Genomic DNA, 27,235 nt, shown 5'->3' on the forward strand with positions numbered 1-27,235 from the left:
CAGGTAATTTCCATGTGTAACTTTACATAAACGGCTTTCCAGTTTTTGCCTTCAAACTCGATTATCGTTGCATTTTAAGTATAACTGATGCTGCATTCCGTTTAAACCAGAATCGCAAAAAATGAAGTTGCCATTTCCCCCACTGGCCTAATTATCACTGACAAACTTCTGCCCAAAGCTGAAAAAATGAATCTTTGTATGAAATGTTTCTCTTAATTTTTATCGACAAAAATTCAAAGTCCACATTACTCTTTTCACACTGAACAATGTCAGAGGAGAATTAAACTTGAATGTTGGGTCCGTGCAACTGGAAAATGTGTTTGCCGGTGGGCGCCCTCGGTGGCAACAGTGGGAAGTTCGCTTATCCAGGCTTGAACGGAAGTATGGTTTTCGATCGTGTGCTCCCAAGGTCAAACGTGAAACGGAGGTCAGTGTGTAATTGAGGCAACTAACATGTTCGCCGCAGTGGCTAAGAAATTGTCAAAATCGCTAGGGGAGGATACCTTGCTTCCTGTACCTTCCCTAGACCAAGCAAAAGATTGTAGCTCTTTTCATGTTGTTGTGAAAAAGAAGCGGCGATGGTTTTGGCGTTCGCCCAAGTATACACCGAGTCCGTTTACTATTCAGCAGCTCCTGACGGACCCCGACAATCCTCTGGATGTTCCCGTGTCAAAGGAAGACCTCACAGATTTTGACGATTCCATGTCGTTCGATGCGAAGGGTAAAATCGGCGGGAACGTTCTCAGCGAAGTTGAACTTGAAGTCAGTGGGGAAGACAACGTTCAAGTCACGTCGAAACTTGGCACGATTGTGAAGGAGAAGGTTAACATCCCTCTGTTGCAGGATGCGTTGTTGAACAGGTGAGTTAATTGAAAGAAATGATAACCAACCGGGCGCTTCTTTCAAATACAGTATCGTTCAATCATGACCGAGACCTGGAACCATGTTCTGAATAAAGCCCGGGAAGAAGGCGAACCTTTTACAATTTGTACAATTTATTTTTGAGTCCGCCGATCGCTGACAGCAGATAGCGAAACCGCAAGCAAAACGATCATGTGAGACCACCACCAACTTCCCAATTTCAGCGAACCACTGATATTACCATAAGCACGTGGAGTTCACGCGAGGTCACTCAGCCAAAGTTTTTGGGATGCCGCTACCAATAAAACTTTGCAAAATGTTGCACAAATGCGAACAATCGATGGAAAAAAAATACAAACCCATGTTCAGGCTTTCTTTAGTTTTTTGAAGCCGACTGCAAATTCATGTGTGATGTGCTTCTTAAAACCCCGAATTAAAAATCAAAACAAAGCAAAACAAGACAAAAACAAAAGGCCTGTTTATTATTAAACATGTCAGTTTCTCACCTCGTTCTCAAACAAGTGATGCAAAATAGTGCCGTGACAATTTAATCATTTCTGTTTTGTTTTTTTTCGCTTCAAACTCTGTCACAAGCTCAGTCACATGATGCATGGGTAAATCTGATCATTAGCAAGATGCTTCATGGTTTAATTACCAGGGCTCGAAATACATGAGTGCTCGCAGCGTTCATTTTACCCAAATAGATGTAAGATTGCAAGACCAACATGCACACTTTGCACACTGAAAGTCATTCAGCATGTAGGGTGTTCTGAGACACGGGGCCCAGGGTCGACAGTAACTGGTGCACACAACGTGGGCCAGTGTGTGTGTTGACTCTGAACCAACCCTGGTGTGTTCACACTGGCGTTTTTAAAATCAGGGCCAACTGGAAGAGGTAATCTCTGTAATGTGAACATAGTATATGTATACATGTCCCTTTGTGTTGAATTTAAGAAAACTTAAGACATTTCTGTGTACTTTTTTATATGGTTTCTAGCAGTATGTCTGGAGACACGTCTTTCATGAAATTTGATTGGTTCTCTCAGCAAGCTTATACGCCTCTGATTGGCTGTCTTTCAACAGATCACTAAACCTGAGCCATCCCTTCATGACAGAAGTACACAGAAATCGCCGTAATGTCTTGTGCGTGGTTGTCAGCGTCCTGTCACCTACAAAAGACAGTCTGCTAGTAACGCATGTGACGCACAATGGCACGGAGGATGCAGACATGACAATCGTGAAACGCCTAGGGGTAAGTTAACCTGTTCACCCCTGATTCGCTGTGAACAGGTCCACACTCTTCATTGATAACAATAGATTTGGGCAAAACCATGGTAGTGAAAGGGTTAATACATCAATTGAGAGTTAATTACACTGTATTCAATGTGATTGATTTAACATTAATTTTAACACATGGTATCACTTCTTCAACTGCTGAGTCAGCAAAAAGCAGTATTTAGCTGAGTCTGTACGCATTCTCAAAAATAGGCTTGGTACTCGTATGTTATAACAGGTTTGGTCAATAAAAGCCAATATTCACACACATGTGTCTATAGTATCTTACGTATTCAGGGCCTTCAATGATTTCTATGAATTTTTTGTTAAAAATACAACATACAGCACCAGCTTTGCCTGACTGGTGGCATAACTTTTATCCTGCCAACTTTTTCTGACTTGGCCATGGGGAAGTGCTGTCTGTCAGGATTTGGGTTACTACTCAAGATTCCATTCTTCAATTACCAAAATGTAATGGCACAGTATGCTAAATTTGAAATAGTATCATACCAGTATATTGGTGGCGCAAATACAGCGATCTGATTGGTCGAGACATGAAAAAAAAGTGGTATATATACCACGGCTGGCTCATGAACGAGCTATCACCTTGAACAAAAATCCTTTTTTGACGTTCCATGCCTGAATTTCAATATACTGTTATGATATAATAGCAATAAATCACACCCAGTGATGGTATACCATGAGATTTTGCCCAGTTCACTTCATATATGCACGAGTGATAGCGAGTGTATATATGAAGTGAACTGGTCAAAATTTCGTGGTTTACCATCGCTGGGTGTGATTTATTGCTTAATCACATACTCTATCATTTACATTATACAGGGTCTGTCACTTCCTAGAAAGTCCTGGACAGGTCCTTGAAAATGTACTTAAGTCCTCTAAAGCCCTGGAAAATCGATAATCCACCCTCACTTTTCAAAAATGACATGATGATCGGTCTTAATATTGTAAAAATGAGATGTAAAATGATATATTGTAAAAAATGTTGTTATGAAAATGGTATTTTGACCTGAAACGCCATTGAAAATTGCTGAAAAAAATCCTTGAATTTTAAGCGACTTGGAGTGTATGGACATAACATTTATACTCCTTCAATAATTTACTGTACCTCATTTGTGATTTTGTAATGTGGGTTAAAAAAAAATAAAAAAGTGGCACTAATTGTGTTGTGTCTTTCTTCCACATTTGAACGGATCCACTGTTTTTGTGTAATTCAACTACCAAAGCACATTTAGTCAGTCCAAGAGACAGGTTAGTCTAAGGGACTGTGGGATCAACAAGTTTTGTTTTTTAACCACAGGGGGAAGAGGACGTCACCATTGATGATGAAAAAGTGCGCACCCTGCGTGTGCCAGCCAACACCCCGGTAGCATACCATGTGTGCGAGTTACAAGTGAGCAGGGACGGCAAGATCAAGCTGCTGATACTGGGTGAAGGAGATGGGGGCTTTGACCTTGACCTTCCACAGGGCGATGTCCCCGACGGCTCTGAGGTGGATAATCCGTTCGTCGCACTTCCCTCAAGTAAGTTTTAACCCTTTCACCACGATGGTTTTGGCCAGAAACCATTGTTATCAATGCTGAATGTGGACTTGTTCACAGGGAATTGGGGGTGAACAGGTTACACTAACAATACCTGTAGCAGCAATGCTGTGTTGGCAAGCTAAATAGTGGGCATTTCAACATGCTTTGGGGAGAAGAATATGAACTTACGATTGACATACGAAAACAAATACATTGAGAAAATCATTGAAAGTTCAGCTTCTGGCTCTTTAATAACCCTTTGAATGCTGTAATTTTTTCCATCAAAAATTTTAGTGCATTACATTTTACCAATTTTTTTGAATTTTTCTGTATTTTTTTGGTAATTTTGGACCAAATGGACATCACATTTCATTGGCTACAGTTTTTTATCAAAATTTTGACAAAAATCTGAAACAATTGACTGAGCTATATTTTTTTAATGGCGACAAAAATTGACTTTGACGCTCAAAGGGTTAAATTCCTGTTGATATTTGTTCTTACACTTTGAGAACTTTGGGTCAGTTGTAAACTTTCAAATCAAACTCAATAGAAATATCTTTTCTTGAATTCCACCGATGTAAGATACAAAACATTGACACTTTAAAATATGTCACAACATTACTCAGGACTGTTGTACTTCACTCAGATAAAAAAGTATTTTTTTCCTCCTCTAGACCCATCCCTTTATGAGATGTTCAAACCGATCACAGGTCTGGAATTTGTGGAGTTCTCAGAGAGATACTGGCTTTCCCATTGGCTACACTCTCTGTTGGCGTATCCTTATGTCATTGGTGAGCTGGAACAAATAGTAAGTATGGTATCCTGTGTTTTGTCTGCAAGCCAGACTCGTTGTTCACCGGTGAGAATTAACCAGACTGGTTGATTCACACCAGTGAACAACAAGTCTGGCTGATTCTCACCAATGAAAGGCGAGTCTGGTTGATTCTCACCAGTGAACAGCGAGTCTGGTTGATTCCAGCCGTCGAATGATGAGTATGATGTATTCTCACTGTGAAAATTACCATTCTCAGTGTGCTTGGTGAGAATTTCCAGTCTCACCGGTGAGAATCTGTTATCATACTTGATTCTCACCAAGGAGTGCATTTCTCACTGCTCACCAGTGAGAATTAAACAATTCTCACTGAGAGCGGTGAGAATAACAAGAGACTCTCACCAATTACACTTTCTCGGTCCAATCGCGCAATTTTATCCTAAAGTGCATGTCCATGGTGTGTTGTTGTTGCGTGGTCTTTTCTCGTGCAACTTGATCTCTGAAAGCGAAAGGTTTGAATTTTACCTAAATGTCATAATGTTCTTGTAAAAATTCCCTTGCAAAAAAGAGTACAGAATTCTGTAGTTCTATACTTATAGACATTCTATAGGAGTTTTATAGAAGTTTATAGAGTTTTTGCACCATTTTCTGTGGAATTCTATAGAAAACAAGATTCCATAGAATTCTATACAACTCTGTACAACATTTTTCATATTTTCATTTTTTTTCATTTTTCTCTCGAAATGTTTTGTAAACAAACTAAGGTAATATTTGTTGTTTTGCAATCTATAAAAATCAGATATGGCTGAGAATACAATATTACTTCGGGATGTTCCAAAAGTTTATTACAAAGTCATCCTGCCGTGTAGTTCTCCCTGCCTTGATGTGGCGCAATGATAGAAAAAGCCATCAGTCGATTAATTTACCACAAATTGCATGATGGGATAACAGAACAGACGATTTGCTGCTATCTTTTCTGTATAAAAGAAATTACTCAGGAAGGAATCAAACAAGAGTAGCTAAGTGTACATGAAGTTCTCAGAGCCAGGATTTTCTTTCTGTGTGCCCTCTCAGATAGGACTTGCCCACAGCAACGTGAATGAGAAGACGAAAGTGGAACAAGATCTGAGTTTTGTGGTGAGAAGGCTGGATGGAAAGGTGTCGCAGTGGAACAACTTCCTGAAGAAGGTCAAGTTCATCTTCACAGTAAGGAAATCTATGTTGTATCTCCACATTGGAAATTGCGGTGTTCGATGCTAAGCAGAGCATTATAAACATAACACAAATTATATATATATATATATATATATATATATATATATATATATATATATATATATATATATATATATATATATATATATATATATAAATAAACACTTGTTTAGTTCAGTTCAAGATCAGCTTGAGTAGAGTGCTCAATACTCACGCTGCCCTGGAAGATATCCTATAATGCATTGCTGTAAGGCCAACGCCTAAACCGGAAATGGGCTCATTTGGCGTCAAGACACCAAGGCGAGCGGATCAGCTTCGCTCATCCAATCTTGCCGCATATGGCAAGCAATTGCGATAATGACGAATGCCTTATTTCCAAAAATCAGTAAATGACATGCTTTATCCATCCCCACTTCAGTGAGACACGTTCCCTAGTCCAGTAAATGACAATGGGGCCGGGGTAGCCCAGGCCTCCCACACGTTTCAGATTGTTCACAGTCCCGTGGATTGTTGTAACGAAGCCAGCAGTTTTTCTCACAGAAACAAGTTGCATAATGTACTCAGTAAAACGTTGTCAGGTACATGTAACATGAAAAGTGACTGAGGTCGAAGTGACTGAGACACCGGGATTGATTTGACCACAAACAACGACAAGAGGGTGTGAATTACTTGGGTCGAAACGGACAGGGGTCGAGGTGACCCGCTGCCCCGGCCCCCAGCTGCAGACCTTGCGGCCTGGCTATGTTTACATAAGGCGTCCACATTTTAGAAAATCCCTAAAAGTAGGCAGAAAGAAAGCCCCCATTACGTGAAAACGCTAGGGGTCGATAGGGGTCGGATGACAGTTTGACACATTTCGTACCATTAAGAGTAGAATGATACTACATTGACCGGGTTGACCATGTGACTTTCATCAAAAAACGCCTGGGGAAAAGTGAATACATTGGATGTTTGACCAAACTTTACAAAGCATCAATTTTTCGATCAAAAAATTCATGCGTAGAACTAATGAAAATTCGTAAAAAAATACCTCTGCCTCGTACATCAGGCAATAAAATGTTGTAGGCGTGAAAATGAGTTTACTTGAAAATACATAGTGGCTCTTAAAATTAGTTTGAAAATTTAGCGTCTTTACCGCGGTATCGCTGGATGGCCGTCATTTTTGAAGCGAAGATGAAGTGGTGGATTCTGGGATATCTTCCAGGGCGGCGTGCTCAATACTAGAGTAGAGCTAAAGACACACAGACACACAGACACATACACACACACACATAGTTAATCGCACAAGTAGGTGTGCTATTACAGTTCTAAACACCACACTTACATGTATGGTCAGGAACTTGTAAACATCACAAGGCTGAAGTTTATATATATATTTATAACTCGCTACATGCTCATTCCTGTCGCGATTCGCTAGAATACATCGCGCGATGAGAAAATAGATACGTCTAGTCCCCACTGAATCGACAAAAGTGATGTCAGAGGGTATCTTTTGACCAATTTTGAGAAGTGCCCGGTCACGTGACCGTAGTGTCGTCTGCAGCTTTGAAATAATGGCGGGTGACTAGAACGTGATATGTGCCCAGGATGAGCGACAAGCCTCTCTCTAAAACAGATAGATTTTCCTTTACAACAGCGTAGGAACTTTAGATTTTCCTTTCCAACAGTGTAGGAACTTGAATAGCTCATCAACAAAAAAGATTCAAGGGCAAGCATGTAGCTAGGTATGCTTAGAATATTTTTGGAAGAAAGTGGTACCATGTACTACTGTAACCACTGTGGAAATATCGCCATGTTAACTTGTCACAATGGATTATTGTGGTGTAAAATAAAAAAACACATTTTTTTAAAAACTATAACAAAATACAACATGAGGTTGTGGTGTGTTATAAAACACCTAGAACCTGGTCTTTATTTGGGCTATAGGACCGTTTCGTATACCCCTCGTGGCCGTGCATTACCAGAAACACATCGCTATTCCCTGAGGCCGTAGGCCGAGGGGAATAGTAATGTGTTTTTGGTAACGCACGGCCCCTTGGGGTAATAAACAGGCGCTATAGCCCTTATGACCAGGTAATAGGAGTTAAATATGGCATGAGCATGTTTCTATGTGCCAACAAGGAAAACCTTTCACCTGCGTCTGCTGGTGAACATGTATGTTGTACCCACAAACATATCAAAACATATCTCATCCAGGTTTTCCACACACACGCAAACCTACGTAGCAAATACCGTCTTACAACTTGTACCCAAACACTATCTGCCTGATCTGTGTACCCATCTGAACCCTGGTGCCTTCCCACTGCTTTTTTGCCTGGCACCCACTCGCACAGTTTTACCCTTCCCAGCATTCTTATGTGCTGCTTTCCTTTATGGCTGCTGTCCAATGGCTATCTAACTACCATATTCCATGTTCAAATCACTACCCACTACCTTCTATTGCAATCCACGCACACATTTCATCCACACCTATCACTGCTTACTGATCATATTCGTATCGCTATACCTACCGAACATTTCTACTCCATACATGTATGCAGTGTTGCAGCCAGGAATTTTAAATCAGGGGACACCATGTTCCACTATTGTTTGTTTTTTGGGTCGTTTTGCACATTTTGGGGACAACGTATTATTTTGTAACAAATTAGCTTCACACACAAAAAAGTAACATTATCGAGACTGCATCGCTATGCTTGAATTTCAGGCAAGTATACCATATCTGCTGCCACCAATCAGAGCTCAGTCAGACTACAAGCAAGTTATGATACCAAGTGCAGCGTTCTAATTACTTTTAATCATAGCTCTGAAAGTACGCAAATATAAGCCCCCAAATAATCATACAAAAGGTCATCGTCAGTAACAGACACTACTTGCAGACTACACCAAACACAGATGACTCATGAGTGCACCTGAGGTGACCCGCAGTACACGAGAATGCGGGACAACGGGTTACGTTTTGTGGACATTGTTGTAAAGGTGCGTACTGGCTGCAACACTGCATATGATACTGGCATGGCACCCCTCCGCCTATACCAGAGTGTCAACTTACTACCCACAATGCACTATCACATAGACTCACCTCAGCCAGATCCAATCACCTCAAACCATTTTATTTTTTTCGTAATCCAGGAGGAAAAAGTGATCTTTCCAGAAGAGGACAGTGATGGCTTCCTTCGAGCCATTCACTGTGTTCTGGCGGCCATGTTGGGTATGTCTGAATACATTACTAATATCTGTCAGTATTGTTATACCTTGATAAGTTATCAAAGCCTTATGCATCCCACAGTGCAAACCTTAACCCATTCATCACAATGGTTTAGCCCTAACCCATTGTTATAGGTGGTGATTGTGGACCTGTTTACAGGGAATTGGGGGTGAACAGAATGAACCAGTACTAAAGGATGAAAATTGTCACAGTGATTGACATGGGGAGATAGAAACGTCCATAAAAGCATGGTCCCTCATAAAAGGGACCGGATAAAAGTATGAATTTTGGTGATCTGATTGAAATAAGGGACATCTGATGTCTGGCCGTAGATTTCAAAGTTAAAATTGTGCAAAATAGTTCGTCAGGGTTGAAAAATGGTACACTGTCCTCGCGTTTTGTAAAAAATGTCAGAAATTTATAAACTTTGTGTCCAAGAGATACTCAATTTTTCCCCAAGTATGGACTTAATTATCATAACTGTAAACTGATGTTTTGGAATGGCAAATGCCCACTTTGTAATTTCAGTTAAATTCAAAAAGACTGGCAACTGGCCAAATCTCAAAAATCACTGAGATTTTTCAAATGTCTGTTCCGTCTTTCAAAGCAGTGTCTGAACTTCCTCCGAAATTTATGCCAACATAATTAAACTTCACTAATTTTATGCGTTTCTCAGTATGTGTCCACAATCAGAACCCAAAGTATAAAGAAATCTTCGGAAACAGTACAAATTTTGCACATGGCTGGAGTGCAAATTTTGAACATTGACAGCATAACTACAATCAAACAAGCATTGAATCCTTTGGTATGGCCTTAAATTTTTACCAAATGAATGTTTTTTGAGGACACTTAGAACCCTCAAGTGTTGCAAATAGACTGACACAGACAGTCTAAGTCTTGAAAATACCCTCATGTTTCTTTGCTAGCACCATAATTTCTGATGAATGTACTCTCTGTTTGTAGCAATAATTCTTCAACTCAAGTTTCCTACCCCTTGGTGCAAAATCAATAAAACTCGCCAGTTCTGGAATGTTGACTGGCCATTCTTATAAAATAGTCCAATGGAAACAATCCAATGTAAATCAAGGTATTCTGGAATGGGAGTCCATCCTTTGGAAGGAACGCCCCGTTGTGAAAATAATTGTTATTTTTTACCAAACAATAATCTTCTTTTAGGAGTAGGGCTGTATGATCTCAGTATTTCTTGAATTTTGATGGATATCATATCTGATGTATGTATAGAGACACATTCAGTCACAGCAAAGCCACAGTTGGAAAGTGTATATTACAAAGAAAAATACCTTCTCTGCTTCTCTCTTCAAATTACTCTGCAGTTTCATATTCCTGTATAATAATCTGCTAAAGAAACTCACACATCATATCCTCTTAGAAATACTTTAAGACAAACTGTAAATTTCTAACCTTTCTAATTGATTTAGTGTTGTGGTTGTGAGATGATAGTATTTTTACCTGTACATCCCCTATTCCCTTGTAAACAGGTCCACACTCACCATTGATAACAATGGCATCGGGCTAAACCATAATAATGAAAGGGTTAAGTCAATCATCCTCGTAATAAGCCTACATGAATTCACACATCTTTTTGGCAAATGTGCAGGCCAACAACAGCAACGATTTTATTTTTTTGTTAAAGAGCCAGTAGCTGTAACTTTTGATGATTTTTGCACAGTTTTTGTTTTGTGTGTCAACTGCAAGCTCTTGTTCTATACCGCAAGGCACATTAACCCTTTGAGGGCCAAAGTCTATTTTTGTCCCCTTTATGAAATAAACCCCAGTCAAATTTTCTCAGATTTTTGCCAAAATTTTGAGAAAAAACTGTAGCCATTGAAATGTGATGTCCATTTGGTCCAAAATTATCAAAAAATTACAGAAAAATTCATAAAAATTGGTAAAATCTTGCATTAAAATTTTGGCGGGAGAAAATTACAGCGCTCAAAGGGTTAACACATCTACTATTTAGCCTGCTAACAAATGTATGGAACAAGACCACTAATTCACTTCCGGGTTCGTTACCTAAGAAGATAGTTCGGAAGAAAAATAGTGCAGACCTTGAAGTTTTGATATCTGCATGGATGCTCGTTTAGTTTGAACTTTAATGTGAGGAATTTTTGTAAAGATATTTTTCTGCCGGAATCAAAATGCAGACTGTTGTGAATAATGGCTGAAGCATTCAGTGGTACTATGAGGAGTTCTCGGGCCCATAGAAGTCATAACAATAAGCCTGAATTTTGTCAAAAACACCACTGAGGGCGCTATTTTCATCGCTAGCTCAAAATTTCCGTGGACTTGCCCACACGAAAAATTCACCAGTAGTCAAGCTGACATTGACCTAACACCTGTTAAGAGGATTCGTGCCACTGAATGTTTTAAAATAGGAAAATCGAGCTCAACGCTACTGTGGTGGCCTATGGGAAATTAATTAGTGTTTCTTGTTATTTAGCCTGCCAACAAATGTGGAGAGAATACACTGCTATTGTTTAAATTTGAATTATACCAGACCAGACCAGAATTCTCTTGTCGACACTAACAATGCAGTTTAACTAGCTACATGCTGAGCTGAACACTGACTATCTCAACATGTTTTGCGGAACAGAACAAGAGCAAAAGTGTATGCAAAAAAGCATCAAATGTATCACAGCTATAGCCCCTTTCAAGGATGCCTGCTGCTGTATGTTTTAACCCTTTCACCACCATGGTTTGTCCCAAATCCATTGTTTTCTATGGTAAAGTTGGACCTGTATACAGGGAACTGGGGGTGAAAGGGTTAAACATGTATTTTGCTTCCCTCATGGCATCCATGTTTGTACTTTGCATGGAAAGAGTGTGTTCAGTTATGACTGGGCACAAAGCTAAATTGCTCACTTTCCAAGGCTTGCACCCCTTTTCACAGATAAATCATGGTATAATCGAAATGTTTTCTACGGCAAAATGGACCCCTGCACAGGGAGGTGGGGGTTGCAAGTGCTAAGGTACCCCGAATCGAAGTCGTGGGCTTTGTAAAACTACGCTAATGTTGTTACGAAATAAAACATTTGATCAGCATTTTCTCAGTTCCTTATTTTTACACATGGCCATTTCATGTACTTCAAACAAGAGTGAATAATTTAACAATGAGGATGAGAAGAAGTAGCCATATTATTGCTGTGTACGACTCACTAGATTGTCTGCAACATTTTCTCAACTTTTTTCCTGCAATTGTGAAATATTGCAAAAAATGGAGAAATGAGAAAAAATTGTTAAGAAATTTAATTTTAATTAGTTAATGTAACTCCAACAAATCTATCAAATGGTTTTCCAGATAGTTTAAATTGTAAAACTAGTTTGTGCCATATTGCTTGCATGGCAATATCAAATATGTTCGTATATTCTTTTACAAAGTATAATTTTTTCCAAATTTGACATTTACATTTTGTGTTGACCGAAAACAAACACGTCGTGCCTCCATGTGCACAGAGCCAAAAAATATTGCCATAGGCATTATTTGCAGACTTTACAATCTAGTTGCTTTCTTTGATTTATGTACACTTGTCTCATTGTAGCAATAATGGAGAAAAATACATTTGCCACAAACCAACCTCGAAAGACTATAGACATGCTGTAACTCCATTGCTTCAATGGTTCGGGTGGTCTCCATTGTTTTCAGAGTTGCAGTTGAATCCATCCACTGCGAAATAGGGATGGAGGGGTGGAAATCCTATGGGTCATACCATTCCAATGTTGGGAGGGGGTGGCGTGATTGAAATTTTGCCAACCATGCAAAAAATCCACACAGAGGCAACGGAATATTTTCCTTTAACTTTAAAAAATGCCAAAGTTCCTGTAAAAGAAAACCTGCCTCTATAACAGAATCTTAACTGATTCTAATGACAGCTCTGCATCGAAAAATTTAAAAATATATCAATGGAAGAAAAACTTCAACGCTTCAAACTGAAAGACCCTGCCACTTTAGCCTTGATAATACAGGCCATATGTCCAATCCCACCAGTCTTAAAAATATCAGTAGTAAGAGGCTTATATTTCTATCTTTTAAGAATGAGAGACAGTCGAAGACAGCTGATTAAATAGAGAAACAGGATGTACTAAATAATTATTTGCTTTATTTCTGATGATTGTGTCTATATCAATTTTAATTAATTTGTTATCAGTGTGTGTTTTGGGGTTGTGTGTGTTGCGCGATTAAGGGGAGAGAAAAGGTTGGGGTGATTTAGTTATACTTTGGAATGTTATTAAGGTGGTATGCGCCTCGAAAGTGAAAGACTTAAACTTTTGCTCAAACTTTCCTGAATGAATCTTTCAACCATTCTCTTACCAAATCAACGATAAAAATCGGGGGCCACCGTGTCAAGTTTGGAACTAGGGAAACAAATTACCCGACATTTTGCAATATTTGAAATTCAAAATGGCTGCCATTCCTGTGTTAACTCTATGGAGAAAAATTAAATTTTAAATTTTAGAAAAAACTAAGCCGGTGAAAGTTTTTCTTTCTCCAAGAGCTTTAAAATGAACCCCTAAAAGTGGTATATCAGAAAAGAATTGTAAAAGTTTGACAGTCTGAACATCTGTCCCTAAGGCGCTTTCTACCTTAATAACGTAGGGGCATTTTATTTTGCTCTGCATGATCCCAGCATAACACGTAGCTACTCACGCATTGTCTCAGCACAGAATCTCTGAGACGCGGTTTGATCTCAATTCAGTTTGTCACTTCTTCCCATGATTATTGTGTAGTAACCCATGCAAAGCAGGGAAGATTCATTTGAATGGACTTGTGGGAGACCTTTCTTTTATGTCCATGCTTAGACTTAGTGTCATGTAGTTGTTTCTAAACCCAGAGCAAATGTTTGAACGATATTTAACCTGCAAGAAATAAAGTAATGTAATGGGGTAATTTTTTTACAACAGTACAAGGATGACATTTACAAACTTTTTTCTTCTTCAGAACTGTCTGATGATCAATGCCATGCATTGCACCAGTGGCATGGGGACAACTACAAGCTAGCTTTTCATTTGGTAAGTCTAATGTAACAGAGGATTTGACTGGCTGCCCAATTTACCATCCCATTACATTTATACTTTTCAGCCAATGAGAGCTTCAAGACACCAAACAATGCATACACTTTCTTGACAAAAATCCCCAGACATCTCTCTAGTGTCAAGTCTATGATTACATAAAGAAATAAACCTCAGAAAGGGGGATTTTTCACTGTGAACACTTTTTTCACGCGTTGGTTAAGGTAGAAAGTGCCTCGGGAACAAATATTCAGACTCTCAAACTTTTATAATTCTTTTCTGATTTACCACTTGTGGGGGTTCATTTTAAAGCTCTTGGTGTAAGGAAATTTTTCATTGACTTCAGTTTTTCGAAATTCGAAAATTATGTTTTTCTCCATAGAGTTCACACAGGAATGGCGGCCAAAATGAATTATAAATATTGGTAAATCTTGGGTTATGTGTTTCTCCAGTATCAAAATTTGCACAGTGACCCCTGATTTTTATTCTTGATTTTGAAAGAGAATGGTCGAAAGATTCCTTAAGGAAATTTTGAGCAAAAGTTTAAATTCTTTCACTTTCGAGGCGCATACTACCTTAAAAACAACGCAACGGAAGGAACTTTTATCTTCCAGCTTAGCAGTGCATTGACGGTTAACCTCATTAAAATTGGAACGATAGAGCCATATGACAGATTTCACACGGACTTAATCATTTGATATTTACAACTTTACTTAGTTATTTGTGTACCAGACTGCAAATTTCATGCCGTCTAGATTTGTATCTCATAAGAAAAGTGCCAAAGTAGTGGATCTCTCTCTAATGTTAGTATCAATATTGAGATTTAAGAAATATAAAATATTGTTATGAAAGTGCAAAAGGTTTATTTTTTAATAATAATACTGGATTACGTGTTGATTTTCCATAAATTTTGAAAACGTCAAAAATGTGATAGCTGGGCTTGCAAACATTTTATTTTCGAATTTCATCAATCAGAGTAATTTCCCAGGTGGTCAAAAATATGTAAAATTACCAAGGTAAGCCATGGTTCATGTACCGTATATATGCTAGATGCCCGCACAATCAGCTGATTTTTGAAAGGGGTCATGAAAATAAATTTTCAAATAACCCTTTTGAATAGACAACACTAACAGAATTTATGAGCATGTGATAGAACATTCAGGCTTTTTGAAAATATTCGTCAGTGTCCATTTGGGATTTCTGTTGCACTTAATATTTGTAATTTTTGGTGGGAATTATGTTCTTCAAAATGTGCTGTTGTTCGTCAAATAATCCTGGAAGAGCAACTTTCATTTATGTGTCTTGAAATCATGAATAATTTTTTTATCATCATTTGACAGTACACAGTGTTTTACCTATAATGTGTCAAAGGTCATGACCTTCCCCCTTTATTAAAACAAAAATCTTTCTATTTTTGGTCTTTTTTAGTTTTACGAAGCACTGTTTTATGTAGGATGCTATTGTTGACATTCATCCTATTGAGGCTCTGACGCAATCATCATGTTTTTTTGCAAAGCATTGTGGGAAGTGCTCACTCCCTGTTCTGCTTTCCTACTCCATTTCAGGTGAAAGAGACTGTCGACAAGGGATTCTGTCCAACTTTAGATGATCCTCACGTGAGACAACTTTTCAGCGGTCCACCTTCCCCAGCAAGGAACTTCACCAACAGCCTGGGATTTCAGGCTGTCAAGTCGCCCACTGGAGAAGAGAAACTGCAAACACGGGACCTCTCTTTCTCTGAACTTCAGGGAGCCCTGCGGGTCCTCTATGCAGTGTGGGGCAGTGAGTGATTGTCAAGTCCAGCTGTTAATTGTCCTCAAAGGGCATGTTACATGACTTTAAGTCATGGTCACTTTCATTGTTATTATTCTGTGGGACAAGGTGCTACATGTTCATATAATGGATCTATCGTGCAGTGCATGTATTATCGTTATCGCTAATCCCATGAAAACAGAGGAACAACAGACATGGTTGAATATTTCCTCAGAAATTTGAAAGATTCACCCACCAAAGTTTGATGCTGGATCATTCTAGGTCATAGGTTGACTGCTTGAAAAGTAAAACTTAACTTTTTTAAGAATGTGACATTATGCATTTGCAATCACACATCCTGAAGCTTCCAGACATAAATATGTATGTAAGCTAGCCCACGACTGAGACACCCACAGCAGCAAGTGAATGAATGCATGAAGGGATGGATAGACTGTGTATAGACTAGGTCCCACTGAATAGTTTTGACAAGATTTGGACCTTACCGACGGAAGCTTTTCCTGTTTGTTGAAAGGAGGATTGGTTGATAATGTTATGATTTAGAAGATGCTTCTTATACCCGTGGCATTTTTATACGTTCAAAAGACGATTCTTCCCGTTAAGACGTCCCAACATGAAAACTTCAAACTCAAAATTATACTTGACCCCAAGAGACAATCCAAAAGGGGAAAAAATCACTACTGGGAATCACACATTTCAGCCTGAGTACATTAGCTTTGTTCAGATTTCGTACTTGTGCTTGGCAGGGATTTGAATTGTCTTTCAAAATACTTTAAAAATATATTATGATACATGTGCAAAATCATATCATCCTTCCAAGACAAGTGCTAAACTGTCTAAGTCAAATCACATTTGCATTTTGATGCGATATTTATATCGTTTGTACCCTGGAAGTTGATACCACATCCACCATTTCTGCAAGCTTGTTCATCATTACTTGGGCATGGCCCATTTGTTTTGTTGTCTGCATATTTGCTAGCTTTTGAAAGGAGTGGCTACCCATGCACACACACAAAACTTACCTTTATGCAAACGTGTGCCTGTTCCAATGCCATCCAGTTTGTGCATTTTTGTTCTCCTTCTGTGCAATTCGTCAGCTCTTTTTTTTATCAACCAAAGAGATTTTCTGAAATATCCTAAAGGTCTGTGGCATTACACACTGGGTATGGAGCTTATAGTCTATATGAGGCTTTGTCAATTGTATAAGCTTTGCAGATACATATTATCCCAATCAAAACTTACAGGTACCGGTAGTAGGCACCTTGGAAGTGAAAGCCTTTAGAATTTGCTCAAACCTTCCTCGATGAAACCTTCAACCATACTCTTGCCAAATCAAGAATGAAAATCAGGGGTCACTGTGCAAAGTTTGGTCATAGAGAAACAAATTGTGTCACATTTATTTACCAACATTTGAAATTCAAAATGGCTGCCACCAATATCTGTTAACTCTATGGGGAAAAATAAACTTTTCAATTTTCGAAAAGATGGTAATAGTCTTGCTCTCTCCTAGAACATTAAAATGAGTTCTTTGAAATGGTAGATCAGAAAAGAATCATAAAAATTTGAGAGTCTACATATGTCCCTGAGATGCATTCTTTCTAGATCTTCAGTGATCTAGTTTAGCTGAACATTCTACCATATATATTGAAATCAGACTTGAAAATTGTGGCAGTTGAAATGTGAAGTGTGACAGTGTAACTATCAAGATGTAGTGTTAGCAATGGAACTTTCATCATGTATTTTTTTATAATAATACATTCACTCACCTAATCAATCAATCAATCAGTCAATCATGCTGACAATCAGGGACTCAATCAATTAATCTCCAGAAGATATTTGTTTTCATCCAACTCCCCAGTAATTAATGTGTAGAGACCATCTGTCAAGGTCCGTACAATGCTGAAGAGTCCTTGAAAGTCCTTGAAATTTTGTAAGCCACCCAAGATTTTCAAAAAATCACAAGACAATCATGATATCCTTAAAACATCACGTGTAAATTCATATATGAAGTTGATATACTGTAAAAATGATATCTGGAAAGTGGTACGTTGGATCTCAAAAATCTTGAAAGTCCTTGAGCTACAAGTGACTTTGAGGGTATTGTCTGCTCCGATCTCCATATCATAGACGAGGCAAATCACTTACAAACCCTGAAAACTTCAACAATAATCATGGCATAATCACTTAATTTAGCAAACGTCATGTATGAATAATTCATCAAGTGAAATAAATCAGTGTCTATTCAATGTGAACTAGCTACTTTATGTGGTCAAACACTGCGGAATATTTGAATGTTTTAATATTTGTTACAGTGTATAGAAAGTTAGGGACTTCGCTGTAGTGTTTTGAACATACTGGTGTACAACGTTTCAAAAATTTCATTAATTTATAAAGCTATTGCTATATGACTGGTATGTTGTAAGGGGTTTTTATGCTGGTAAAGTGATATTTAGCTCTACATATTTTGCAAATTAAATATTTCTATTTGATGATTTTACATATTTATGCAGTAATAGACAACTGGATTGTAGATCTTTTCAATTAGTAATATAAAACAAAAAATAATCTCTAAAGTGGTGTGTTATTTAGAATATTTTGTCAATTTTGCCTGCCGTGTACATACATGTCCATGCGAAAAGTAACTTCAAAGTGGCGTCCCTGAGTATCTGTCCAATTACAGTGTAAGTGGTATCTGGAAAATCTTCAAAGCTATAGTGCGTCCAAAGTGAAGGTGTCATTTTCTCCATACATGTGTACCTGTAAATTTTGGCCAACTCACATTTGTCTCTCCAGGTTTTCTTTGATTGGTCCATTTTCATTGGATGTTTATAACTGGGCCAATCTGTGACTTTGTACAACAGGTGCATAAATGTTATAACCAATGGGTTCTTATCTCCCTATACATTGTGAGTTGCCCCCCCCCCCTCCTTGACTTCAAAAAAAGCAAGGTTTATGAATGTGAGAACACAATCATTTTATTTCAGCTTCTCTTTATATTTGAGTCAGCTTATATTCTGCAGGTATAGTTTTGGACTGTGCATTTTTGTAGTCAAACTAAACAATGTTTACTGTAGTAACGTGTTGACATGGTATTCTCTGTGAACAGGGCCACAATCACCATTAATTGGCTAAGCCATTGTGGTGAAAGCATTATTTATTTAATACACAACATAATTCACAGTGGCTATACTGTTGCGAACCAAACAAGATTTGTTTTTAAAATATGAAATATGAATTTAAAGACTCAAAAGAAGGTTACAAATAAGCCTGTCTCTCTTTGAAATACAGTAGTAGCTGTATAAGACTGAAAAAGTTGAGCAGATAGTTTGTAGGATAGGATATGAGGGTATAAGCCCAGTTTTACTCTGATTGAAAGAATGTGAAAGTGAATTCAAGCGGGGGTAAAAGTGCTCATACTTTCATATCCTATACAACTGTAAATTGTTTTTTACTTTAACCAGAATGTTATCAAGTAATAGCAGTATTGTTTGCATCTAAAGATTTAAGGCCCAGTCCTGCCTCTAGAAGGATCTGCTTTGTTAGAATGGGCTCTGTCCATCCGTGTGTCCGTCCATCCATCCGTGCAGATATTATGACTTTACATGCGCATGTCAAATTTCCTCGCGATACCATCTAATATGGCTGCCAAGTGGCCATTTTGTTCTGATTTTTTCATACCTACTCTTATAACATATAGCCACATCTATTAGCCAGCTATTACCCAAATTTAGTTAAACTATAAGTCCATTCGTGCTTGGCACATTAACAGTGTACATGCACATCAATACAAGGTCAACACTTTCTCTGCCATATTCCCAACATAACCAATTTCTCTTCACTTCATGATTTCTGTCAATGGTTTCCAGATTTATTAACCAAGTTTGGACTGTGTCATTTACAATGACTTGTTTTACCAGAACTACCATGCAGGACTACACTCTTTATTAGTTAATTTTTTTATAATTATTTTTGTCATATTATAGAATCTTCAATGATTTGATTTTGTCAAAAAAATTGTGTTTTGTACATGATTTTTTTTTTACCGTATGGCTTGACAATACATTGGTTTCAACCTGTCTTCGCAGTGCACATCACAATTTTTGTAATGTCATGGAAGATGGATAGTTCAAAAACACCCACATGGCATATGAAACTCGTCCGTGTTCGATCTCAAAACATTGACCGTGATCGGGTGCATGGCTTCCATAGTGCAACAATGGCATATCGCTGCTGCAAATCTGCTTACAGTCCTGGAAATGGGACTTATCTTTCAGACCCAATGAATTTCTTCTTTCTTGCTCCAAGTATTAATTATTCACGGCTCCTTAGCTTCAGTATCTATTGTGTTAATTTAGGAATAAGTTTTTACAGAGGAGTTGTGATACATGGTTCACGAATTGATTCAATGAAAATAACTTAATTCCATTATGCAATCATTCAAATAGAGCTGAAATATCTTAAAATGTTATTTTTTGTTCGTGTTTTCTTCAATTGATAAACTATAGTCATCTTTCACATATATCCAGCTCACCGTAACCAAGTTGTAGGGCAATCACTCCATCCCTTTGTTACATAATACAATGGTAGGTGGTAATCCAAGGCAATTTAGAAGTAACCATCTTGGTCATATTACTAAATGGCTCTAAATTTGTGGACGTGCAACCATCATTTCTCCGAGAAAAAGAAATATCAAGAAATTCTGAAATAAAAAGCCTGCATTATTGAAAACGTTTTTTCGCAACAAAAATTACAAAAGAAGTAGCATTTTTGGGATGAACCTTGCTTAACCCTTTCACCACCATGGTTTGTCCCAAATCCATTGTTTTCTGTGGTAAAGTTGGACCTGTATACAGGGAACTGGGGGTGAAAGGGTTAAACCATCTATAATTCATGAATAGAAACCAGCCACTGAAAACAAGATAAAATATTTTAATTCTTGTTTGTGCATCACTGCCTTTCTTAGAGTCTGTTATGTTTAAGAGAGCAATCAAAACAGAGAAGTGCAAATAAAGTAGTGTTACTGTTATCTTCAAGCATTGTTGTCATCTCTGAATGTGAGATGTGTGTGTAAAGCTAACTTTAAGTAAAACGGGGAAACTTTTAGTATTATTACAGTAATAGTAGCAAGAAGGATATTGGTCAAAAAGCAAATAGCTCGCATTTGGTATATTATGTATATTTACCAAAGAGAGCTTGTATGGTAGGCTAGTGGTGTCTGTATATATGTCCGTCCACATCAAAAAACTCAAAACTGCAGCACCTACCATCTTAGTATTTTGTGTACAGGTGCTGGCAGGGGTGGAGATGTAAATATCTTCAAATGAAGATGTTAGTGTCAAAAATATGCAAATTCGGTTAAAAAAGGGTAAAATCATGGAAATTGTTAAAGTTCTGCAACCGCAAGGTAGATTTGCTGGAAACTTGGTATGCATGTTCCTTAAGATGACTTAAGTTAAAAATATTCAAATTGTGGTGAAATTTTCATATTTTTGGGACAGTTCCTCTGTTTTTTTGTCAGAAAATCATCTTCTCTTACACTGCTTGTACAACTGTTTTGAAACTTGATATGTATGATCCTAGGGTTGACCTCTGTCAGTTTGTTCAAATTGTGGTGAATTTTTTGAATTTTAATTTTGGGGGAAATTTTTCCCATTTTTGGTCAAAAAATCATCATCTCTGAAACTTCTAGTCCAATTGCATTTAAACTTGATGTGCATGTTTCTAAGTGCAATTGCATTTAAACTTGATATGCATGTTCCTAAGGGTAGCCTTAGTTTAGTAACTTCAGACTGTGGTGAAATTCTATTTGTGGGGCAGTTTTCCCCATTTTTTGTTGGGAAATTGTCTCCTAAACTCCGTGTTTGATTGCTTCAAAATTTGATATGTAAGTGTCATTGATACGAATTTTTGACAATTTTGACAGTTGATTTTTCCCCCTGATGTTTTATTGAACTTAAATTTTTCTTGTCTAGTTTAGGCAAAACAATGTTTTTGAGCAAAGAATTTTCTTGTCTCGTTCTGACAAAACAATGTTTTTGAGCAAAATCAAAGAATTTTCTTGTCTCATTCAGGCAAAACTATTTTTGAGCAAAAACACAGTTTGAACAAACACAGTTACACTACAATCAGGCTTCTTTACAGTTAATATTGCTTTCATGGGCCATTTACCTGTAGCTGTAACTTTTGACAATTTTTTCACAATTTTTTAATGCCAATTGCAAATTCTTGTTCAACTCACTAAACCATGTTGAAAAACACTCTGTTTAAGCTGGTCAATACAGCATCCATGAAGATCTTTGGTTCCGATATGCAATCTGCATCAATGCTACTAATTTTCCAAAAGCAGTGGTTTTCTGTTACTTCATGTTTGTTCTCAAACAAATGAATTATTTGAATTTTCAAACCAATAAAATCTCAACCAAATTTAATTCGGACCACATGAAACCCAAACTCGACAGTTTAATTGCTATTATCTTCTCAAGCCCGCCCTGGCAGGTTTCCTAAGGTAATGTGCGCGTCGAAAGTAAAATAAACTTTTGCTTAAACTTTCCTTAATGAAACTTTTTACCATGCTCTTACCAGTCTGAGAGCAAGAATAAAAATCAGGGGTCACCGTACAAAATTTGGTACTAGCGAGACAAATTATCTAAGATTTCGCGATATTTGAAAATTCAAAATGGCCGCCATCCCTGTGTTTACTCTATTGGGAAAAATAAAATTTCGGATTTTCGAGAAAGTAAGACGGTAAAAGTTTTTCTTTCCCCCAAGAGCTTTAAAATGAGCTCCAACAAGTGGTAGATCAGGTGAGAATCGATAACATTTGAAAGACTGAATTTCTGTTCCGAGGTGCGTCCTACCTCAACTTAGCTGTTGGCTATGACAAAGTAATGATGTAACATCCCTTAAATGACATACACTGGTCATTTGGTCTGGAGTCAATAGGTTGTATATGTTATGGGCTGTTTTATGGGTGCTCTTGAAAATTTCAATGTCTTATCAGATGTCTTATTATGCCATCCGGCATATATTGCATCCTTAAATGAACACTTAGTTCTATCTGTCCAATCCCTTACATGTGTTTTTCAAAGGCTATGAAGTTGTTCAATTCTTGCATATATTTGCATGAATTTGCACGCATTGTAAAGAGGCCTGACAGCGATGTTTTCTATGTTAAGTGATTCGCCACATGGGTCTAGGTGACTTACTCCCCTTAATTGATCTTTGGTCGAATGTTTAACCTCATTATTTAACAGATTCTGAGAAGTAAAACTTATTCAGTAAAATATATCATCGCATACGTGTTGGTACGCATGCAGAATAGGCCGCCAAGTTAGTTATCAAGGTTAACACCCGTCGTTGAATTGGTAAAGGTTTACCGGTCTTACTTTCTATCCAGATGATTATGTTTAATTGTCTGGACATAATTTTGTTTAATCAATAAAGTACTTAGAACACGATTGGAAGTAATTCGGGATAATTGGATGGTGATGTCATGTCGATTCAATCTGCGAATGTAATCTCATCTGCTTTTCTTTTTAAGTTACACACTTGCATTTATGAGTTATTTGTAATATTGCAACATTCAACAATAGGGCAGCTAAGACGTTTGAGAAAATTGAAAAAACTGAAGATCCAATTATCCCAAATTAGTTCCAATCGTATTTTAGTTTACAAATACAATAAATGACAGATTGAGAAGTTGTGTGACAATATTCGAGGGCGCACTTTCATCTCACTTTTATATATCACTAGTAGTAAGTATTTATTCCCAACTGGGATGAATAAGAATTTTTACACCCATTTTATTCATTTTATCTAAAGGGAGTGAAGGAAAAATTAACCATCCATGTAGATATGAAGTGACCCTGACCTATATATGAACTCACGCACGCGCAACAGCTGGCGCAGCAGATAGTGCATTGTCCTGAACTTAGTGGGAAATTCCCTTCTGAGTCAGGTCCTGGACTTGCGCAATACACTAGCTATGACTCACTGGGTATTAGAACGGACCACTGATGCTGGTAGTGGACATGTAGAAACTTGTTCTGTCTGACCTAAACACACAACATGTATAGACATGTACGTGAGGGAAATTCCGTGTGAGTCATCACCATCAAACTAGCCTATATAAAGGGACTTTAACCCCGTGTTGTCAGTCAGTCGCGGAGTCCAGCTGATGTTGAACACGAAGTTAACTAAATTTCATATCCATTTAATCCATAATGTCGTAGGTATCGTTCCAGCGGCGGACTAAATCCTTCTTGTTTTTGTATTTCTAGTGCCTGCTTGAAAATGTCCTGAATAAGATCTGAGGCCAGGACCTCTGTTGCGCCTTTTTCTTGTATTTGTGTAAGCAGCTGCTTATATTGCACATAATAATGTTTATACTTCTCTCGTCTCTTTGCTACACCCGTTTTCCCTTGTATCACATCAATAATAACACCTGGTATAGGAGTTAAGGCTAACAGTACCGGAACTGTTGGAATTGCTGCTATTACAGCAGAACTTACAAGAATTCCCTTAGTAATATTGAGAGCCATATCAATTCGACCCATTAATTTGTAACTTCGCCGATATGCAGCACTTGTTCTTTCTATGTAATCAGCCAATTGTTCAACGCTTTCAACAACTGAGATGTGCATTTTTTTACTGTATATGTAAGGGAGGATAAAAAATAATTGTAGTAATATAGAAAGACAATATGGCAGAAGGAGGAGAAGAAAATATACCACTCCAGGATTTCGATGATGCAAATTTAAATGATGATGATGACGCTACTGCTGAAACATACTTCATAGACGATGATAATGCCCTTGCAGAAGCTGATCCTTTCCTTGCTAGCCCGAAGGTGGATCGTTTGACTGGACAGAGAGTAGAACTTAGAATACTAATGGCTGAACAATTCTTAAACGAGAATAAAATTAAAGATCCGGCAGCACGACACGAATTAATTTTGAATGCAAAGATTAGGGATGGAAAGTTGTTTTATAAAAACCTCAGGCTATCAAAAAATACAGGACGTGGATTTAGATCGCTCGAGACAGTAAAAAGAGAAGAAGGAGGATATGAATTTGTAAGTAAAGTATACAGTTGGAGTGGAGTCGAATATCACTCTAGCGCAGAGCCCGAATTTGTAAGTTCTACATTGTATTCTGAAGATGTGAAAAATGATAAAATACCGGCTGAGAAGATGACGCCAGAAGACATGGGTGTATACAAAGATGAACTGACATTCTTACGGCAAGATGCTTCTGGTAATGCAGATAAAATACAAGCTTTTGAAAATAAAATCGAACAATGGAACAATCTAAACCCAGAATATAGAGCTATTAATGATGAATTAAGGATTGCGAATATGCGTATTAGCGAGCTTAACAATGAAAAAGTTAAAATAAGGCTAGAGAAAAGGGAAGTTGAAAAACAGTTAGAGGAAATTCCTGAAGATCACACCCAAGGAAAAGAAAAAGCCAAGAAACTACTAGCTGAACTCATAACAAGAGAAGCTAAATTGACAATCGAATTGAATACGAATATGGTAAGATTAGCGGGGCACGTGAAAGTCTGGCTACTACTAGGTCTCTTCGTGATGTAATTTCCGATCCAGAATTGTCACTCAGGCTAAAGCTGACAGAATTATTTAAACGAAATGGTATTACAATCGCTGCAATACTGACTGCCCTTGGAATGACAATATCAACAATTGCCCTGGCTGTGACTAAAGGAGGAGGAGGGGGAGCAGGAACTGGAGCAAACACAGGAGGTTCAGGTCCGCCCAAAGTATACACAAAAGCGAAAGAAATTGTAAAGCAATTCGGCGAATGGTTAAAAACATTGGCCGCAAAAAGTGCTGCTGCAATACCAGGTTTAATCGGCTCCCTTGTCAGTTTTCTTTTAAAAACGGCAGGATCGGTTGTTGGATTTGTTGGAGAACAGCTATGGATATTTTTAACTGGATTAACATTAGTCATTATAAATAAAATTATGTATTGATACAGAGTCTAATAAATTCTGAAGACGACTCCGTAGGGATAAAATAAAATTATGTATTAATATATCACACCCCCTACGGCATCGACATGTTTGGTGAAAAGAATATTGCAAAGTTTCTTTCTAAAAATAAAGACCTGTTTGGTTTCTCTGTCGAATTGGAATGGTGCAAACTTCGGCGGGTAAATCGCCATATCCTTCGAGCAAATCCAGGTGTCCGACTCAAAGATGATAATCTTTATCATAACATTTTAGCTTTCGTGAAGGAATGTCAAAAGACTAACTTCTTTAAGCGACTAGAATTCATAAACGTCTTTCAGGAGATTGACAATGATGAAATGGAAGTCCAACATCTCCAAGAATATTGGGTTCTTCGATTGATTCGCGACACAGGCAATCGATTTATCTTTCAGGCAGACGGAAATATTTATGTAAAGATGTGATTAATTTTCTTTTTTTCTTCACTACTATATACATTACACGAAAAATGGGGTACGATAGAACATTATTACCGACTTTCACCAACCGAATACCGAAGGGAACGAAGTCAGAAAGAACTCATCATGTGATTGCTCATAATCCAAGTGAGGCAGATCCAGGCCAGACACTTATCATACGATGTCCGAAGTTAGAAAGCGGAGTAGTACTAGTTCCAGATACTTTCGACCTGGTTTTTGATCTCGAAGTAACGGGTCACGAAGAAAACCGAGTAGTACAAAATGTTGCAAAAAATTTGGTGGAGCGTATGAAACTCACATTTGAGGGTCAGACACTTTTCGATTTGAATAAATATAACCTTATTGAATGTTATCGCGATCTCTTCAAACATAAAAAGGAGAGAACGAACATGACACTGTACGGAATTCAGAACGAAAATCTAAGAAAATTGAGAAGTGGCGCGGCCGATGCAAATGCCGACAGGCTTTCAAAATGGGACGATCTTTTACTTTTCGACACATATAAAACAAAATATGCTATTCGTCTCACTCATCCCCTCATAACAGGCCATGGAGTTGCATATCCAAAAGAGTTAGGGAGTCATATCGAATGGGAAATTACGTTGGCACCCGCCTCCCAATTACTTGCCAGTAATAATGTTGTTACACCCAATTATAAATTAAAAAACATTCAAATGGAATACGAAACAATTTCCAATTCCGTATTCGCGAGAGATACTGCTGGTTATTACAACAGTGGGAAAAGTTTTCTCTACGAGCATATACATTATTTTAGAAAAATCCCATTCAAAGAATCAACCACGGTTATCAATGAAAATATAAATGTACCACGACGTAGCATTAGAGGTATCTTATTACTCTTCACTAAAATCAGAATCAGTCAGAACTTAATAGTGAACTTTTCTTTAACCCATCCATTGAATCTGTGTCTGTATCAATCGAAGGTATTGCAAATAAAGTATACGCTCAGAAGATGATACCAAGACAATTTTGGCGAGAGACACGACGGTATTTTGCTGAAGATAAAGATTGGTGTGAAATTGATATAGATGAGGTCGATTATTTGAAGAATAAATTCTGTCTGTTTATCGATCTGCGTAGTTTTAAAGATATTGAGTTT

General features: G+C 37.8%; 1 protein-coding gene across 1 annotated transcript; it reads left to right on the forward strand.

Moving 5' to 3' along the window:
• The first annotated feature begins 349 nt into the window (after positions 1-349).
• Positions 350-17,155, forward strand: LOC139143451 (gasdermin-E-like). Its single transcript, XM_070713782.1, has 8 exons — positions 350-860; positions 1,945-2,113; positions 3,458-3,680; positions 4,355-4,488; positions 5,527-5,658; positions 8,797-8,875; positions 13,830-13,900; positions 15,466-17,155. The coding sequence occupies exons 1-8, from the start codon at positions 454-456 to the stop codon at positions 15,688-15,690; spliced, it is 1,440 nt and encodes a 479-aa protein (XP_070569883.1). The 5' UTR covers positions 350-453; the 3' UTR covers positions 15,691-17,155.
• The last annotated feature ends 10,080 nt before the right edge of the window (positions 17,156-27,235 follow it).

Source organism: Ptychodera flava, chromosome 11 (assembly GCF_041260155.1).
Source record: "Ptychodera flava strain L36383 chromosome 11, AS_Pfla_20210202, whole genome shotgun sequence".
NCBI classification, from domain to species: domain Eukaryota; kingdom Metazoa; phylum Hemichordata; class Enteropneusta; family Ptychoderidae; genus Ptychodera; species Ptychodera flava.